The sequence below is a fragment of the Phodopus roborovskii genome, unplaced genomic scaffold (assembly GCF_943737965.1).
Source record: "Phodopus roborovskii unplaced genomic scaffold, PHOROB, whole genome shotgun sequence".
Taxonomy (NCBI): domain Eukaryota; kingdom Metazoa; phylum Chordata; class Mammalia; order Rodentia; family Cricetidae; genus Phodopus; species Phodopus roborovskii.
Window position 1 is genome coordinate 6,629,799 of NW_026126461.1, and position 19,953 is coordinate 6,649,751.

Below are 19,953 nucleotides of genomic sequence, written 5' to 3' on the forward strand. Positions count from 1 at the left end.
TGTGAAGGGGAATATTAAAACCATGGTGGCCAGCATGATCAGCTAGGAGAACTGGCCCAAAGTAGACAGCTGTGTGTCTGTGACCTCAGCATTGAGGAGGGGGCAAGCAGATCCCTTGTGCACTGACCGACCTTCTTAGTAGAATAAATGAACTCTAGGTTCAGTAAGATGCTCTGTCTCAGAAAATGTGGAGGAACATGGTACTCTCTTCTTTTGCAGAGAACCCAGCCAGGTATGTGCAATTCATGCTAGCTACCCACATAGTGGTTCACAGCATTCCCTAACTCCAGTTCTAGTGGATCCAAACAAAGCTCTTCTGTGGCCTTCGCAGGCACCAGGCATGCATGTGGTACACACATACACATGCAGGCAAACACTCCTAGACATAAAGTAAAAAGAAACTAAGGTAGAGAGTGGTCATGGACAGTATACAACATCTCTCTAGTTTCCACATGTATAGGCACCTACACACACATGTGCACAAACCCATATGAACACACGCATACACTCTCCACTCTCCTCAAGCCTCCCCCAAAGCCATCAATAGGGCCCCAAGGGACAGTTTTAGGGTTCTGGTAGCCTGTTCTATCCTCCTTAACGAAGCCAAAGGATGTTCAAAGAGCCCTCTGCTGTTGCACTAACCAGTGCACAGCACATTATCCTCAACCATGCTCTTGGCTATCACATCCACACCCGGCAGGCAGGCTCTCCAGCAGATGCCATGACTCTCATGCCCCGCCCCCTCCTTAGGAGCAAGTGGACACCCTGCGCCAGGCCCTGGAAGAGAACAGCAGACACAGCCAGAGCCTTACAGAGAAGAGGAAGCAACTGGAGGCCCCTCAGCAGGTGAGGGACCCAAAGAGGACAAGGTATACCCGTCACCAGGAGGCAGTGAGCCTGCTCACCCTGGCAAGACCTGAAAAGTTCTTCAGCATACAAGGAGGCCCAGGCAGAAGCCAGAGGCAGGTGTGAAGTCCCGAGGTGACCCAGACAGCATCCAATTCCCAGGTGACAGGCAGGAAACTGAGGTTGGAGGGACACTACAGGGAATCAGAAGGCTGACTTTCTCGCTCTACAGTAGGCACCTCCAGAAGCAGGGGTTATTAGCAGGTACATAGTTTGGGGAGGGGGGGATTAAGCGGAGGTTAAGACCGTCCTCAGACAGAATGCCTGGCTCCGAGAGGCCAAAGATCCCCCATTCCTAGCCCGTGCCCATGCAGCCTCTTCTTCCCACCCAGGTGCTTCTGCGGAGTCACAGGGATCACGAAGTCACTGCGACACAGCGGGCAGAAAGGCGAGCCCTACGGGAGCAAACAACTTCACTGCGCACCGAACGGGCCCGCCTACAGGGGGAGCTCGCGGCGCTGCGCACGCGCCTCATGCAGGTATTTATTTTGAGGCTGGAAAAGATTCCTAGAGATGTAGGGGAGGGCTGCAAAAAGTGGAAGACGTTCCACGGATGGCCAGAGAGCAGATGCTGGGAAAAGAAAGGTTGGTCCAGCAGGCTTCAGTGTCTACATTTGGCCTGGCAATGGTGCCAAGTTCAGAGCGAGCGCCAAAGCTTCCAAGCACCTTGTAGAGACCACTGGTGGTGGTAAGGCACCCAGTAGACCATCCCTGACTTTGTGGCCAGCTCCGCCCAAACACAAGCTACCTCGTTGGCTCCTGGGTCCTGTTCACAGTGGAAATAGCACCTGACTTTGAGGATGTTGGGCGCTGTGTCAAGGACAGCAGTTATTGTGTCTGGAAGCCTTGGACCACTTTCATAATCCACGGAGAGGAGCCACTGAGCTGGTATAGAGCAGAGCAGACAGGCAGGCCGTTACAACGAGACCCAGCAGTGTTGATGCCGTAGGGCTGTGGATGGTCACCGCTCAGCACAGACGAGGGTAGAAGACAATTCGCGCAGCCTGGTGTCTGCTATGCTACAAAGAAGCAGGGAGGAGCAGGACACCCCATTCAAGCCAGCTTTGCAGAGTCCTGGGCTAGGCTGTGGCCACATAGCTCTGAGACCTTCCCTGCTCTCTCTGAGATAGAAGAGATAGGTCGGAGTAGCTGCTCCAGAGAAAGAGTCAGGAGGGAGATGGCATGTGGAAGAGAGGAGGGGAGAGTAGAATCTGCCAGGCTGGCCAAGTGGCATCAGCAACCTGATCACTTAGGGTGTTGTGTCCCCATTTGCAAAGCAGGGAATCAGGAAGGTTTATGTGGACATGCTGAGGGCTTCAGGTATGGACTTCAAGGCAGGGTTACCCTCTCGAGGCCGCTTTACTCACCCTCCATCTCAGCCTGCCCAGGGCACAGGAGCCAGCAGTCCAGAGTACTTACAAAGCCACCCAACCAGCTCATCATAAAAGGCTACCTGCCCGCCCACAAAGGGAAGGTGGTATCATAGGGAGAGTCACCAGGATCTTCCTGCAGTTGCTGGAGGGAAAGACATCTGTCCCAGCCTGAACAGGGGTGGGGGGTGGGGGTAGGGTCATGCCTTCCTGGATGTTGCTGAGGCAATGGAGGTAACCAAAGGGTGAGAGAGAAAGCTGTAGGCACCATGCCAGCCTTGGGTCCTTGGGGCCCAAGAGGGGGAGAGCAGGAACAGCTAATTAGTCCCAGGAGGTCAGCTGTGAGGGGCCCGCAAACCCATAAACCCTTTATTGGTGTCTCAGGAGGGGAAACCCGGATGTGGACATTTGTTTATTTTGGATTTCACTTTTCTCTTTATAACATGCATTTCTAGCAGTGTAGCTAGATTTAGATTTTTTTTTTTTTAAAGAAACAGGGTTCCCTTTTCACTGGAGAAGGCTCTTTGTTTTACTCAGGGCTGAAGAAGAAAGTTTTTATTTATTTATTTTTATTTCTCTTTTTGAGGCTCAGACCCTGACTATATAACTTTGCCCGTGCAAATAACTCAACTACATCCTGAGGTCCCTGAGACTCTCATGAGGGCTCCAGGCCCCAGGTGGCAAACGTAGGTCTGCCTAGCGCTGAAAAGGGAGCTGCATGGCACCTGGACATGACCCCAGCAGACCAGCAGCAGGCAGGCAAGCACAGCATTGAGCAGAGAAGCAAGTAGTCTGGCTTAAGAACAAGGCCTGGCCCTACTCCAGCCTGGTGAGACTGTGAAGCTGGGATCCCCTAAGTTTCCAGTGCAGATACTCCGGGCTCCTTGTATGGGTAGGCAGGCTTCTGCTGCTCTCCAAAGAGAGGGGTCCTCGTTAGTTGTGTCTTCCAGAGGTTCCAGAGGCAAGGTAAAAGTGTTCCTGACCTCCACATGGAAAATGATTGTGTCTCATAGCTAATTTACAGGCTGCCCCTACCCTGTACCCACCCTTGTGGGAGTGAGTGACTAAGAGGGCTCTGTCCTGGGATGGATGGCAAAGACAGCTATGCCACTTCGGCACAGACGGGGTGCAGAGTTAGAAGGTCCTGTGCATTGCAAAAGGCCATAGGGACATTTAAGACTCAAGAGGCCTGAGGGAGTCCTGCAAGAGGTAGGTAGGGAAATGGGTCTTCAAATACCACCTTCCTCACCAAGGATCACTACAGCAACTTCTGCTGGTCCAAAACAGGGCAGACACTCGGTCCCTGCTCCTTAACTCCTGCTATGGCTGAAGATGCCAATAGACCTTGGCAGGGGGCAGTACCCTTGCCAACTGCATCAGGAGATTCTGAGTCCGTCCCAGAAGCACCCTTTATTCTCCAGAAGGAAGTCTGACTTGATATTGCACCTCTTCCAGAAAGATCCTAAATCCTACCACACTTCTGCTCCCCCCCATCCCTGCAGATGGAACAGGAGACCCTGAGGAAAGAGGAGGACACAGCAATGCTGGGGGCCAAGAAGGAGCTGCTGCAACAGTCTCTGAGCAGCCTACACCAGGAAGTAGATGGGGCCCTGCGGCAGAGCCAGCAGCTGCAGGTGAGCTGAGCCGATCCATGTAAGCTTGGTGCATCTGGGGCAGATTCAAATGGTGCCATCCCCATGTGTATCTCACGTGTGTGAATGCCACGTGTGTATACGTGCGCAGAAAAGGCAGCTGGACGGGCCACTGTGCATGACAAGCCAAGCCAAGGGCCCAGAGATTCCTCAGAGTTCCAGTGGGATACCTGAGGCCCCTTGTGAGCCAGGCGTAGCTCTGCAACATGGCACAAGAAACAGAACGGAGCGTCAGGCAGGCCTGGAGGACAGGACCATACATGCCTCCTAGGCCTAGGGCTCGACACCACCCTATGCTCCTTTGAGGGTTCAGTCTCCCCCTCCACCATGGGACACCCCCCATTCCAGCTGACTACCTTTAGGGACGATGATTAATCAACAGTGTTCAGTGACCTCCAAGGGAACCTGGGATGCTATTCACACAGATTTAAGGCCCACTCCTGGGGCCTGTGGCTTGGGCTCCAGCCCAGCAAAACCCTTAGCAGGTGGCCTGGACTCAAAACGTGTGGGCTGAATATATATGCCAGCTCCAGGTCTGCTGCTGGTCCTGGGCCAGGGCCAGCACCCCAGCCGAAAGCAGTGGGACCAAGAAAGGAAGCATAGCCCCAGAGCTAGGGTGGGGCAGCCCACTGGACCTGACCCCAGGATGCCAGCCGCCCTCGGTGCCTGTGTTCTCACTCCAGGCCCAGATGGCGGAGCTGGAACAGGCCCACACCCAGCGGCTCCAAGCCCTGGCTGCCCAGCACCAGCGGGACCTGGCAGCTGAGGCCGAGAGGCTCCAGGAGGCCCAGCTGCAGGCCACACAGGCTCTGGAGTCCCGTGAGCAGATACACCAGCAGAGGGTGAAGGTCCTGGAAAGGCAGGTAGGGCCAGGAGGCCAGGGCCTATGAGCAGGGCTGCATAAGGGGAAAGGAAGGGTCCCCGTTCCCACAGCACCCCATGAAAGGGTAACCACATGACCGCAATCGGGAGCCTTGGCTTCTAGCATACTCTGTATGCCCGCCCCTTTATGATCAGCTCCATGGGTCACCTACAGCTCAGTGAGTGTTAGAACATGAGTTCTAGACCTCCACTGCCCTGTCCCTGAGAGGATGATTCCTGTCAGAGGTGGGTAGCCATGAGACTGGCCATCTACTAGTGACATGCACAGACTGCCTGTCGAGTACAGATAACAGTGGTACTTGTCCTTTGAGTCCCAGGGAGAACACCAGCACATGAGCAGCTTAGTGGGTTGGGAAAGTGCATCTGAACACAGCCTGGGGAGTGTGCATACAGCGCGCTCACACAGGTGTGGGTGTGTTAGAGCTGGCGATGGTCAAAGCCTTATTTTAAGGAAAGGAAACAGATACGGACAGATGAAGTGGCTGCAAGTGTTACCTTCCATTTAGTTTCCGTGACCCACTAAGCAGTGCTTATTTTAACCCAGTCCTTCTAAGTACATTTCTGGCCTTCACAGAAAAAAAAAAAAAAATAAGCCCCTTCACTATTCACAGGATGCTCACAGATGCTCACCATGGCGTTCCTAAGTGGGTGTGATGCGTCCCTCTGCTGCCCACCTGCTGTTTCTGTCCCATGCCCACTCCCTTGGGAGCCATGGACTGTATAGCCTCCCCTAGCCCTTCCTGACACAACTCTTGATGACTCTGGTCCTGGGGTCCCTCCCCACCTGACCGAGGCTCTACTTTGTCCCCAGGTGGCTAGCCTGAAGAGACAGCTGGACCAGGCGGTGCAGCGGCAACAGCAGCAGGCCCACAGTGACTAGATGTTCTGAGCTCAGCAATGACCTCCACTGCAGTTGCTTCCCTACACTCCTGTGCTGGGTGGCCTGCACCAACCAGCCGGGACAGCAAGCTCGGGGGGAGATGGTAGGGCCCTATGCTGCTGGGAAAATCGGCGCTATGCACCCTACACTAGAGGGGCCAAATCCAACAAACACTGGTGTGTTGTAACAAGATGCACATATATGCAGCCACCACCCAAAGCAGACTGTTCCTTCAGCTCCTCCCCAGTCTGCAGAAGTCCCGCCCATGGGGGCCGTAGCCTCCAGCTGGGCTGAAGCACACTGCTGGTCACTGTTCTTTAATACTCATTCCTGTATTGACACCCCTCAGCCCCATACTGAACCTCGGGCTCCATTTCCAGATCGGACCCATTTCTCGGGCCAGGCACTGGTGGCTGGGCCCTGTCAGACCAGCTCCCTTGCCATGGGCTGCATTCCATGCCCTCAGCTCTGTAAACACAGGGAAACACATGGAAAACATTTCCACCAGCAAGAGCCAAAAACACAATGTCCTGTAAGGCCAGCCACCACACCCCACATCCAGAGGCCGCAGAATCTTCCGCATCCAGGAACTGCAGTCCCAGCGCGGTGGCAGGTGGCTGGAAATGACTCAGATGCAAGTCCCGTGACTCGCTGGCCACGGGGGCCTTGGAGATGTGAAGCTGTTCCAGCATCTCCCATTTCTATACCAAAAATGCTGGGAAATGCCAGTGGGGAATCCTGCTCTGGTTGCTATGAAGACAGAGGCTGTCATCTTACCGGCTCCTGCCTCACCTGTTGGCCTCTGTATACCTCTCCGATTGAGCACCAGTCAGAGTGACGTGCCTTCCCCTCCATCCAGCCGCTTTGGTATTGTAAACAACACTTTCCAGTATCTCTGGGCTACCAGCCAGCCTGGTAAATGCTTGCCTGTACCATGAGGTGCAGGTTGCCAAGCAGCTGTGCTTCTGCTGGGACCTCCCAAAGCATCTTCGAGAACCCTGGCGTGGGGCAGGAAAGGCCAGAGGCTCCTGGAGCTCGTCCAATCACAGACACGCAGCTATGGCCAAGACATGTGACAGCCTGTCAGTTTACTTCAGGATCACCAGGGACCTAAAATCAGCCATCAGTCAGGCCTTTGGTTAACTTAGTAACCAGACCCTGCACAAATCAAGGTGGGCAGACAGGCTCCATCACTGGTGACAGCGTGGAGAAGGAAGTTCAGCCCAGGCTCTGAAAGGAAGAGCACAGGGACCCATTGGCAATGGCTTCCCTGGACAAAGGACAAGCTGGTGGTCACATAGGGACCCAGATATTGCCCACCTACAGCTTCCAGGTACCAGCAAACACTGGCCTAGTGGACGAGAGTGGATGGCCTGTTCCACCAAGGACTGAGAAGCCGGGTCCTTCTAGTTGGCCCTCACCTTCCTCCATCCTGGTCTGCAGCTCCCTTGTGGTAGTACTGAACTCCCTGCTCAAGGGCGAGAGTGGCCCGGAAGCTGGAGATTGCCCCAGGAGGCCAGGGAGCTCCTCCGCTCCTCATCCAGGGAGCGCTTGTGCCTTCCTCTTCCTGTTCTTGCAGGGCTCACTGGTGTCCCAGGGGCATCCGTGGGATTAAAGCTGCCTGCTGAGGACATTTCCCATAAATGTGCCTGGAAGTGGAGGAAACACTTCAGTGGAGAGAGGCCTGGCTACTTCTCAGTGGAAGACCCCGTGACCAAGGTGCTCCCCGTGACCCGGGGCATTTGCACTGGCTGCTCAGAACACTCAGTACAGTGAGGGCTTCTGAGAGTGCCATGCTTTGAGTATCTAATCGGTGCAGGGGATTTTGCTTTTAACTATTCAACATAAAGGAAAGTACTGGGGGAAAGAGATGTTTTCTAAAAGAAACAAACATATATTGCATTTCTCTAAACATTTTCTAAGGCGTGTGCATACTGGTGTGTGTCAGAGTCTGGTGATTACTGCCCTGGGCAGAGTGGTGGTGATTGCAGAAGGCCTTCACGGCTGTGCTCAGAGGCCACCTTTTGTGGATGCGCAAACCTTGCAGCTGGGCCAAGATCAGATGGGTAACTGACTATTGGCAGCCCGTGGGTCAAGTCCAGGACCCCACAGCTCACTCCATTCGGGCCTTGCTCCAATCCACCCGCAGGCACAGGAATGCAAACTACAGAGGACAGATGGCATCCCTCGGTAAAGGTGAGGGTGAGGCCAAGGAAGGAGGCAGCTGGGCCGAACAATTCAGGCTATGCAGGTGATGGGGAACCTAGCCTTCGGGCTCTTGTCTGCCTGGAAGTTTGAGAGGAGAGGGCTCTGATACCTCACTGCTGGAACTGCCCAGCACCACTTCCAAAGAGAGGCAGGTCGTTTCTTTTCTTGGTTCCTGGTCTGTACGAAGTCCAATGGATCCCAGCATCCATTTTGGAGGTGTTAGCCTCAGCTGATGTCTCAGCTCTGTCCCTCACCCGAGAATAGGCTCTCTGGGTGTGTCTGTGAGAACGAGAAAGTGGTCCTCAGGCCTGGTCCTGCAATGATGGAGTCTCAGGGCTCCTCATGGAGCCTGGAGTTGCACATATATTGTTAGACCACCCTGGATCCCATGTGTAGCTCCTCAGCTGGCACTCCAACAATGGGCCTCTACCTGCCTATCCCCTCCAGGGGTTGGGGAGCACAGAATACAGAAGAGGTACCTCCCAGGGTTCTGAACACCAGAAGACAGACAGACAAACAGATACACATACACACACGAAGGGCCCAGGCATTGACCCAGTTCTTACTAGAGACAGAACACAGTCTGAAAGACACATGCCATCCTGCAACCTATACTGAGGGTACTAACATTCCCTCTGACCAAGGGGCTCTTGCCATGCCTTTGGGTGCCCCCACCTGGAGCCACCAACCAGCCTTGCCAGCCTCTCAGGTCACTGTAGGTAGAAGACAAACAGAACAGAAGGACTTGGGCCCAGGGGCAGCTTGGAGAAAAGGCCAGACTAAGAGCTCAGTTGTCACGTCAAGAGATTGGCCAGCGTCAGACCTGGAACAGGGGGCAAAGGTTCCTCCCTCTTGCCTATGCTGGAGCAGGATGCAATGGACCTGCACTGCTTACTCGAGATGTCTAAAACATTAATATTTTTAAAAATGCATCCTGTGTCTTTTAACAATGGAGATGCATCTGAGAAATGTCATTGGGCAACTTTGTCACTGCAGAGCCTCACGGAATTCATGACACAAACCACAACCACCGCAATATTCCTGGGTGACCCACTCTTTGGAGACCATCTGGAATATGTGATCCGTGCCTGACTGCAAGATTGTTATACAAGAAAATAAAACCTCGCAGGAGGCATGTAAAGATCACACTAGCACACATAATCCGAACCCCACTGCTGCAGAGCAGAAACTTGAGCAGTTCCTTTCTCCAGAACACACACTTAGGATTGCTGTAATGGGCACGCTACTCTGAATGCTGTTTCCCAAATGTTTTGCTTGGCATGATGTCATCAGAGTTTCCCCAATGCCTTTAAAAATATCCCAGCAGCATGACTTTATCGGCTGTGGTTTCTTCAGCTCTACATGCCCATCCTATGTCAGCTGCCTCCGTTCTCAGGAAACAGGAAATAGAGTTGTCCCTGCAGGAGATGCCCCCCACACACACACACACAAGGTACCTGGTGAAGCAAAGGTCCACACATGCCTATGTCCCCGTCCACCCTGTACCTCAAGGGGACTCAGGGTTTTCCATAGGCCAACTCCTGCATCACCACACTCAAGTGGATGGAAAGGCTCTGCCTGAGCCCCACCTGAATTGGCCTTTTCAGTTCCTGTTTGCTCCAGACAAAGCGAGCTGTAGCCATTTTGGGAGCACAGGCTGAGCTCCAGCCAGTTGTGTCCCCCAGATCAATAGCAAAGGGCATGTCATGGGCGCTGAGGTTGGCAGGCCGCGTGTGCAGAGGCTGTGCAGGCGTGGCAGCCCTCTGTCTAGGTGAACTGTCCAGTGTGCTACGGGTTTCTCCTCAGGAGCAGAGCCCCACTTGCCCTGGGCCCTGGGGCCTCTCCCACCCCATCCTGGAACAACAGTTCAGGGGTCACCAGTGGTGGGGATTTCTGGTTGCGCCACATGATAGAAAGAGCCTTTGCAGGGGAACATGTGTTTCTCTAGCTGTATCCAAAGGGAAGGAGGGGAGGGCAGAGGTGGGCTGCAGCCTCAGGCCTGCTGTGTGGGACCAGCTGACTAGCCCAGCCCCCCCCCTCCAGGCAGAACAGGGGTAGAGTTCCTCATCTTGACCTTCACGGATTCCCAAGGCCTGAACATCTGGTGGGTGGCTCTGGGGCTCCCCCACCAAAGCAGGCACACACAGCCGGGCCCTAAATTAAAGTGTCACAGGCCTCTTGGGGAGCTCAAATTTCCTGCTGCAGAACATGAGCCTGCTTGATAAAACGATTTGGGTTGTGATAAATGTGGATTTTCTGTGGTAGAGACAAAGGCGCCCTTGAGTCCAGTGGGGGGGGGGGGCTAAAACAGCACATTGCTGAAAAGTATTTCCTGATATTTTTAGCACCTGAAAAAAAAAAAAGCTATTTTCCCCTTTTGCCTGGGTCTTTGGGTCTTTGTGTGTGTGTGTGTGTGTGTGTGTGTGTGTGTGTGTGTGTGTGTGATTTCTGTTAGCCCTGCATCCCACCACACCCCCAAACCCTCACTGAAAACTGCACAGGGCACCCATGCTCACCACTCTCAATGGAGATCAGAGGCCCCAGCCTGCAGCTCCACCGACACACAAGCCTGTATCCTGGTACCCACAGATGATCAGGGAATGCGAGTGGGATGCAGCCCTGACCCCATGTCCCGCCCACTGCTTCACATACCAGGAAGGAGGGCAGTCTTCACCACGGTGTACCTACAGTGTGCTGAGTCCTGGGGCAACCCAGAACTTCCCAAGCAGACGTGGGGGCTTTGCTCAGACCCTCTTAGGCGTGTGTCCAACCCGGAGAAGGGTTGAAGCGCTGGCGTGGGGAGCTGGGGCCGGGCATGCAGAGTAAAGCCTCTGTCTCCTCAGTGCTGGGATCAAAGGGGTGTGACTGCACACCTGGGCCTGGGGGGGGGCTGGCTGATCCTCCACAGCTAACTGTGTAGCTGAACAGTACACACTCCCAGCCTTGGTTTACCCCTCTGTAAAACAGGATCACCACACAAAGCTAGAGGGGTGGGCAAGAGTAAAGGAGGCCAGGCACTAGGCATGGGATGGAAGGAAGTAGCCACATTCAGGCTTTTCAAAGGTGACTGTCAGGGGCCACCCCCTTCAACATGGCGCCTGTCCCTGACGCCAAGGCAGGAGGGTTGGGACCATCCAGTGGTAAGGCTGCTGAGAACAGGATCTGTGCAAGCCAGGAACCCCTGGCTGACGCACAGAGAACTCTCCACTATACCTTAGAAACAGTATGTAATGTTCCCTGCTCTAACTGAAACACAGCACATGCCTATTAGAGAGATCCCAGGAGACAAAGAGAGACACAAAGCCAGCATAAAGCTACTCAGAATCTCAGCAGCGGCTGCTGTTGCTCTCGAAGCTTATATGTTACTTCTCTGTGAGAGGCATCATCTTGTCTGGGGATCACAGATTTGGCTCATAGTTGCATGTAGGACCTGGTAGCAGACAAGATGGTGGGGACCAAGTCCCTGTAGGAAGCCTGGGGATACAGAAACAACCAAACTGCACCCCTGAGACAGGACAGCCACCTAGAAAGCAATTCTCAAGGTGAGCAAGGGGGGTTAGGGCACCACAGCCACTGATTTGCCCCCTCCAGCAACACTTATCAACTTGTCCCCGGGGCCTGGGTACTGCCCTACCCCATAGGTCTCCCTGATATTTTCCAGCAGTGTCTGATCCCTTCAGAAAACCCCTTACATAGGGAGAAAGCTGTGTAAGCCTTCAAGTCTCCCAGGCCCAAGGTTCACCTTCGACGAAACAGAAAAGGAAAAGATCCTGGGACAGGCCTCGCTGGCATTGAAAGTTGGTGACCTAGGCTAGGACTGGGGTGTAGTCACAGGTGTGAGTGCTGCAGGGAAAAGTAGCCCAGACTGACATTCTATCAGGGAAAGATGCTCTGGCCAGGCAGGGACCCCAGAGGAGACACAGGAAGGAAGCCTGTCCAAAATCAGACCTGAAGGCAACTAACTTGTCAGCCTCAGAACTGCTGCATTAGCCCAGGCGCCCCTCGTGGGCAGGACCTAAGCTGGTGTGTGGAGAATGCAAATCCTCACCTCCCGAATGCCCAACAGTGAGGGAGCTCCAGAGCGAGGGGTCTCGGGGCTGCAGATGGAGCCAACCCAGTATTGGGTTGGCTTTAAGCGCCAAGAGACAGGGGACCGGGGAGTCTCTCTCGGGCTCCCTCCCACCCAGAAGACCAGCAAGCTAAAAATGCCACTATTTGCATGACCCCGCCTATCCCCGCCCCTCCCGGGTGGCTGCCTGGGCTGACTACTTAAACCCGGGTCCCGGAGGTGGGCCAGCGGTCCGCGGTCCTGCTTCGCGCCTTCGCCTTCCGAAGCGCTGCTGCGCCCAGAGTTCGGCGCGAGCTAGCGAGAGGCGATCGTGATAGCGAGAGGTGACGGTGCGGCCAGGCGGCCGTGCGGTGACTGCGGCCACCTGCCCGAGCCCGGTGGTCCGCCCTCAGATCCCGGCGATGCGCGGCGGCGCCGCATGGACGCTGCTGCTGGCCGCAGCCCTGGGGCTCGGGGCGCGCGGGGTGCGCGCTGCGGTGGCCCTCGCCGACTTCTACCCGTTCGGCACGAAGCGCGGCGACGCCGTCACCCCGAAACAGGACGACGGCGGCTCAGGGCTGCAGCCCCTCTCGGTGCCCTTCCCGTTCTTCGGCGCCGAGCACTCCGGACTCTACGTGAGTAACCCCGAGCTCGAGGGGGCTCCGGGGAGGGCGCCGCTGCCCTCCGCTCCAACTCTCGCTGCTGCTGCGGCCAGCAACTTGGCACCGCGGCAGCCAGAGGTGGAATGAGGACAGCGCTTCCTCCCTCCGGCCGCCAAGGCCGGACAGCGGCTGGCTGGAGAGGCGTGGGCAGGGCGGGGCGAGCAGCCGCCAGGGCACCTAGGCGACAGCCAGGCCAGCCGAGCGCGGCGCGCCCCTGCGGCTCATGGCCCGACCTGTTGGGACGTTGGCAGAGTTCGCTCGTCAGGCATCTGCAGAACCAAGCTGGGGGCCCTCGCTTCTGTTCCTTCACAGAGAGTTATGTGGCAGTGGGCACACGACCTCTGGCCATTTTCCCCAGTGCGGCATCTGGCTTGTGATGGTCTCAGCCCTCTCTAGGCCACTTCAGCCTCACCCACAGTTAACACCCAAGACCCAGGGCCAGAAGGAATTCTGGCGTGACTTGCTTAGTTGTAGAAGACCTGCGCTGGACAGGGCTGGCAGCTAGGGGCAGTGTGGAGGGGTTTACGCCTCTGGCCCATTCTTCAGTCCAGAGGTCGGCCACCCAGCCTCAGACCCTCTAAACAGGACTCCCAAAGGTGATTCCTCTCTGCACCCCCAGACACGAGTGCAGGAACGGTGTCCGTGGATATCAAAGCCTGAGTGCCAGTCTCCATGTCCCCAGGGTCTGACCCTGAGCCGGTCATTGCGCACAGCCACGGGGATGGGCTGAGGTGAAGAGACCACTTCGCACCAGCCCTGGCATCTCCGAAATCACCCTAACCGCTCGGAGATGTCCGAGCCATCTAGGTGTACACTTAAAACACCATCTTCCTAAGCACAGCCTCTGCCATATCCAGTGCCAATCACCATTAGCTCTACCACCTCCACCGTAAGTACCACCAATGGCGCATTCACCTCTGCCATAAGCGCTGCCTCTTTCTGCCCCATATGGGCATGCTCGCCATCTTGAACACTGCCTCCGTCTCCAGCCTCAATCTGCATTCTCCTGACATGGACCACTGTCCACCAGCCTGTAGACACCATCCCCAAAACCCTCTCCCCACAGCTACCAGCCCACAGCTTCGGCGTTCCACATTCTGGTGGCTGACTTCCTGTGCCCACCCAAAGTGGCCTCCTTGCCTTGGTGACAGTGTCTGGTGACATGACCAGGGAAGGCATGGAGAGAAAGGAGAGACAGCCATCTCTGAAGATCTCTCTGACCTGGGACTTTTTTTTTTTTTTTTTTTTTTTTTGCAAGTAAGCTATAGACAGGAAGAGCTGTGCTCTGGCTCTGCCCAGCAGGAAGGGGCCTGTGCATCTCAGGAATGTGAAGACATCCTAACACAGCTCTGTCAATATGTTCTTTAAGCACTCTGGCTAGCCTTGAATTTTCCACTCTCCAAGGTACAGGCGAAAATATTATTGAAATGGTTGACTCTCTTAACATGAGAAACCAACCTCTGGCTCCTAGGAAGATGTACGCCCTACTGCAGCCTCTCCCTGAAACACACACTTTAGGAAAAACACGCGCCCATGTGGACATGGTGTACACTGTGGTACCCCACCTTCCCTTTGCTCAGTGGGAAAGCCACGCCCACGTATCTAGCCTGGAGCAGCACTTGGGGCATGTGGGTAGGCGACTGTCAAGGGTATATGGAGAAAAGAAGGCGCTGACCCCAGAGCAGGGTGTCTGCTGAGTGTCCCCAGGCGCCTCAGCTGAGAGGATGCCGATGCCCCTGCGCTGGCCCTTAGCCAGCTCCTCGTAGTGAGAAATGGCGCCGCCCACTCTCCCTGCCCTTGCAGCTTATTGAGGGAATAAGTGAAAGAATGCTTGCCCCAGCTTTCTGTGTCACCCCACATCCCAGTGGGATCAGAAGTGCCCTGCGTGACACCGCCACTTGTTGAGTCGTCCCCAGAGAAGCGCACACATGCTCCCAGCATGAGCTCTGCCTTGAGGGTAGCCCCTGTCTAGAAAGGACCTACATTCTGCTTCTTCCCTGTGCCACAGTAGCTGGCCCTGAAATTTCAGAGCACACACACTGTTGCTGAGGTTTTTGAATACAGGTAAGAAGTTCCTGGTGGGTTTGGGGTACTGCGCCCCCCCCCCACCTGCTGGCTTGGAACTTTTACTGCCAGATTCTTAGGAAAGATTGAATCTTGTCTTATTTGGCTCTGGTCTTGGGTAGCATATGACCCGTCAGCTTCTAAGGGAGTGTGCCGTGTAAGCCAAGTCTGGGCCAGGAGTCCGTTAAGGTGCAGTGGCTGAGGTGCAACCAGGGGTCTCCCAGTTGTGTATCCAACCTGAGTTGGGTGAAGGGGTGAACAGGGTGGTGGCACCCTGGAGGCCATCTCCATCCATCCTCCAGGTGACTCCTCCAGCCATTTTAAGGCTCATGTCTTCCCTGACCATTCACCCTGGGAAACTACTTACTATATACTGGTCTTTGAGGGAAACTGTGGGGCCAGTACATGAAATGTAGAGCCTGGAGTGGGAAAACAGTGAGGATTTAGGGGTCAGAGGGTAGAACCCAAAGGTAAGAAGGACTGTTAATAGCTTGACTTGAACTCCTGTTGACCAGAAATTTAGTTCTCACCCCCTTGAGGCTAGTCTTCCTGACACCCACCCCCACCCGGAAGCACAGTCCTGCTCTGCCCCTCAGACACCAGGCCTGAGCAGCTTCCTTCATGTTCTCTCTGCGGGTAGCTTTGTCTTCTTTGCCTTGTTATTCCTCTCGTGAGCCTCAGCTTAGCTCCGGTGGAGTGGACAGTAATGTCTCCCTCTGCCTGATGCCAGGGCTTACTTGTACTTGGTCCTGGGTCTCAATAGGCCACTGTGTGTGTCAGAGAGGATTTTCTAGATGTCCCATACAATGAGGGCTAGCCTTGGGAGTGAGTCTGTGAGTGAGAAGTGCAGGTGAGGGAGAGGAAGTAAGGATTCAGGTGTGGCCAGCTGCCTTTCTGCTGTGTCCCCGTAGTGGTACCCAAACACAAGTCCTGTTTACTCCCTGGACCAGTGCTCAGACGCTACAGTCTCTGCAGGGGTGTCTCCAACGCCTAGCCTTCCTTGCTGACTGCCCTCTCTATTTGTAGACACACCAGAGCTGAGAACATCATGGAATCCTGGGTCTCTTCCCCTTCCCACACTTGCCTGGCTCCTCCAAGAGGCCCTTCCTGAACAGGCCCCTCACTGCCAAGCCCTGACTCTTTGCTTCTCTGTATGTAGCTGACGCGTGTCTTATGACTAAGGTGTGAACCCCCTAAAGGCCCAGGGCTTCAGGAGAAGGTGTGGAGAGAGGGTTATCACAGACAGCTGTAGCCCGGCTAGGGCTGACACAACTTCTTGTTCCTCAACTCTCACAGCACCAAGACGATGGTGGCCTTCTCTCTCTCTCTCTCTCTCTCTCTCTCTCTCTCTCTCTCTGGTAAAGGCAAAAGGGTATGAGAGAGGTTGGGTGTTTTCTATCCAGCCAGGCAGTCTCATTCTTTATTATTGAAGCATTTATACTGTTTACATGTGATACGGTTGCCAGCATGGCTGGTTCAACCTCCTGATTTGCTAGTTACAGGTGAAATTCATTACTTTCCCCCTCCAGTAGCATTTGAAGTGATTTCCAGTGCTACTCAGTAGGGATGAAGCTCCTAGTTGGGCACTAACTCAATTTCTCCCATGTTTAATGATGCAAGTATGTGTTCAGCAATAGGACTTTACCATCAGGTTAGGGAGAGTAACAAATAGCTTTAGCCTGTAATGTTGGGGGATTGTGTCTACAAATAGAACTGGACTCCTTTAAATTTAAAGTCAGGACCTTACAATAGCATCCATCTATTTCCCCATGATGCTTCATGCTGTTGCCATAGTTTCGCATAGGTAATAAGTAAATACACAGTTAATATTTTGCTGTAAACAGCCAATTGTCATCTAAAGGGATTTTAAAATTAACTAGCTTAGCCATTTCCAGACTTCATTCCTCTTGTAGAAGTGGCTTCCCACTTCACAGTATTCCAGCAAGACTTACTGTAACATTTCTTGCAGTATTCGCCTGCTGAGCATACATTCTCTGGTCTGAGAAATGTGTTGGCTTACCTTCATTTTGAAAGCTATGTCTGCAATATGGGTGTAGAATTCTGGGTTGAATGTTCCATCTTTAAAGGAAATGTTCCACTGGCTTTGCCTCTGCACGGTTCCTAACACGATGTCTCCTGTCACTCTCGTCTGGCTAGATGGGGGTCTAACGTCTTCTTCCCTCTGACTGCAAGATTTCCCCTCTGCCCAGCTTTCCAACAGTTTGATTCTTGGGTGTGTTACTGTGGCATTTTTAAAGTATTTCTTCTGCCCAAGCTTCATAAAGACTTATGGCCTGTGCTTATATAGTTTTCATGAAATTTGAGAAACTTCTCGGCTGTCTTCAAGTAATTCTTGTTCTTTGCTGCCTTCATTTGAAGACGCGTGCGTACACCATACACACCATACTATACACACCACACCATACACACCATATACACCATACCCACCATACCCACCATACACACTATACCATACACACCATACCATACACACCATACACACCATACCCACTATATACACCATACACACTATACCATACACACCATACCATACACACCATACACACCACACCATACACACCATACACACCACACCATACACACCATATACACCATACCCACCATATACACCATACACACTATACCATACACACCATACCATACACACCATACACACCATACCATACACACCATACACACCATACCCACCATATACACCATACACACCATACCATACACACCATACCCACCATACCCACCATATACACCATACACACTATACCATATACACCATACCATACACACCATACACACCATACCATACACACCATACACACCATACCATACATACCATACACACCATACCATACACACCATACACACCATACACACCATACACACCATACACACAGTGTAGCTGCCCAGAGGCTCACGGAAATGCCCTTCTGATGTTGGCAGTCCCTTCCTCTGGGCCCTTTATGTTCAGGACTTCTTTTTTATTACATTTTATTGACTTGGGAAGGGGGCATGTGTCAAAGCACACATACGAAGGCCAAAGGACAATTTACAAGAGTTGATTCTCTCCTTCCACTGTGTGGGTTCTGTGGATCTAATTCAGGTATCCAGATATGGAGGTAAACACCTTTACCTGCTGAGCCATCTTGTTGGCCTGATTTGGGAGGTCTCTTTTCTTTCTTCCTTTTTTCATTTTCCTGTCTTGTTTTTTTCTTTTATTGAAAATAGATCCTTTCCTGATAAAATAACATATTTCATTCTGATTATGGTCTTTCCTTCCTCTATTCCTCCCAATTCCTCCCCATCTCCCCTCCCAAAATATTCACCCTCTTTCTGTCCCTTATTTAAAAAAGAATGGGCTTTTAAGAGATAATAAAAAGGGGCTGGAGAGATGGCTCAGTGGTTAAGAGCACTGACTGTTCTTCTAGAGGAATTCCCAGCACTCACATAGCAACTTACAACTTTCTTTAACTCTAGTTCCACAGGACCCAACATCCATGGCAAAATACCAATACACATAAAATAAAGTAAAAAAAGAGATAATAATAATATAGTGTAATAAGATAAATTAGAATACTATCACATTGAAGTTGGATTTTAAAAAAGCAATGGGAAGAAAAGAGCCCAAGAGAAGGCACCAGACTCAGAGCCCCACTTGTTCACACTCAGGAATGCCATGAAACACTGAACTGGAGCCATAATGTAAACACAGAGGACCTGGTGCAGACTCCTGCAGGCCCTGTGCTCGCTGCCTCGTCCCTGACTTCATGTGAGCTTTGAGCATGTTGGTTTAGAGGGCCTTGGTTTGGTTTGTTTGTTTTGTGGAGTTTTGTTGTTGTTGTTGTTGTTGTTGTTTTGTGTGTGTGTGTGTATGTGTGTGTGTGTGTGGTGTGTGTAATGTGTGTCCCATCTCCTCTGGCTCTACCCTCTTCTGCCTACTCCTGCATGGTGTTCCCTGAACTCTGAGAGTAGAGATTTGATGGAGACATCCTGTGTAGGGCCAAGTGTTCAAGTTCTCTCACTCTCTATATAATGTCTCGCCATGGGTCTTTCTGTTTGTTCCCATCTGCTGCAGGAGGAAGCTTCTCTGATGGTGGCTGTGCAAGACACTGATTGAGTATAGCAGAATGTCATTAGGAGTCATTTTATCACTACAATTTTTTATCTCCCATAGTATTTGGTTTTACCCTAGGTCCCTGGGTTGTCTGTCTCGTCTCTGGCTCTTGGTCACCCAAGCAGTGTCAGGTTCGGGTTCCATCTCATGGAGTGGGGTTTAAGTCAAATCAGATATTGGTTGGTTACTCCTACAAGGTTTGTGCCATCACTGTCCTAACATTTTATTTATTTACTTATTTACTTATTTATTTATTTTGAGACAGGGTTCCTCTGTGTAACAGTCCTAGCTATCCTGGAACTCACTTCATAGACTAGGCTGGCCTCGAACTCACAGAGGCCTGCCTGCCTCTGTCCCCCCAAGTACTGGGATTAAAGGTGTGCACCACCACCACCTGGCTTGCCCTGGCATATCTTGCAGGCAGAACACTATTGTAGATCAAAGGGTTTGTGGCTGGCCTGGTGTTTGTCTCTCTTTTTGTGGTATGCAGACACTAGCATTCAGAGGGGCAGGCTCTATTTAGGCACCAGCTCAACCTCTCCATGCACAGTGAGTTGTGTAGGTGTTGTCTGCAACAATGGAGCCTTGCTGTCAGCTTGAGGAAAGCAACCTGTAGTCTTGGCAACAGCCTGTGTTGTTTGGGGATTCTCATGGGACCCCTTTGGCCAACAAGTCAATTAGATGTATCCCAATCCCAGGGCTGGAAACTCCATTTGGTTGCAAGAGATGTCCTGCTGGGATTCTGTCTACCCCCATTATTTGGCTACTTCATTTAGGTCACGTGTGTGTGTGTGTGTGTGTGTGTGTGTGTGTGTGTGTGTGTGTGTGTGTGTGTAGAAAGCTTCTACTGTATTAGGTTTCCATGCTAACCCTTCAAATTGCCCTTAATTTTACCTCTTTTCCTGTGTCCTCACCCTCAGTCCCCTCTACCCTTCCCCTCCCCACCTGATCCTCCTGTTCCAGACCCCACATGTGCATCCATCTAACACTATCTATTCTGTTTCCCTTTTTTAACAAGATATATCTGACCCTCTAGTCCCTCACTCTATACCTACATTGACTTAACAGCTGATTATCTACATATAAGCAAACACATACCAGATTTGTCTTTCTGGGTCTGGGATACCTCACTCAGAATGATTTCTTTTTTCT

At 52.7% G+C, this 19,953-nt stretch overlaps 2 protein-coding genes across 2 annotated transcripts in view; both read left to right on the forward strand.

The window, feature by feature from the left end:
* Positions 1-5,690, forward strand: part of Crocc2 (ciliary rootlet coiled-coil, rootletin family member 2) — a 54,884-nt gene extending 49,194 nt beyond the window's left edge. Inside the window, exons 29-33 of the mRNA XM_051190662.1 lie at positions 751-846; positions 1,239-1,385; positions 3,779-3,910; positions 4,612-4,791; positions 5,622-5,690. Coding sequence (XP_051046619.1) covers positions 751-846; positions 1,239-1,385; positions 3,779-3,910; positions 4,612-4,791; positions 5,622-5,690 — 624 coding nt within the window. The remainder of the gene's footprint in view (positions 1-750; positions 847-1,238; positions 1,386-3,778; positions 3,911-4,611; positions 4,792-5,621) is intronic.
* A 6,570-nt stretch (positions 5,691-12,260) lies between these two features.
* The window catches only part of Sned1 (sushi, nidogen and EGF like domains 1), a 55,137-nt gene continuing 47,444 nt past the window's right edge, over positions 12,261-19,953 (forward strand). Inside the window, 1 exon segment of the mRNA XM_051190663.1 lies at positions 12,261-12,581. Within this exon segment, the coding sequence (XP_051046620.1) occupies positions 12,369-12,581 (213 nt within the window). The 5' untranslated portion in view covers positions 12,261-12,368.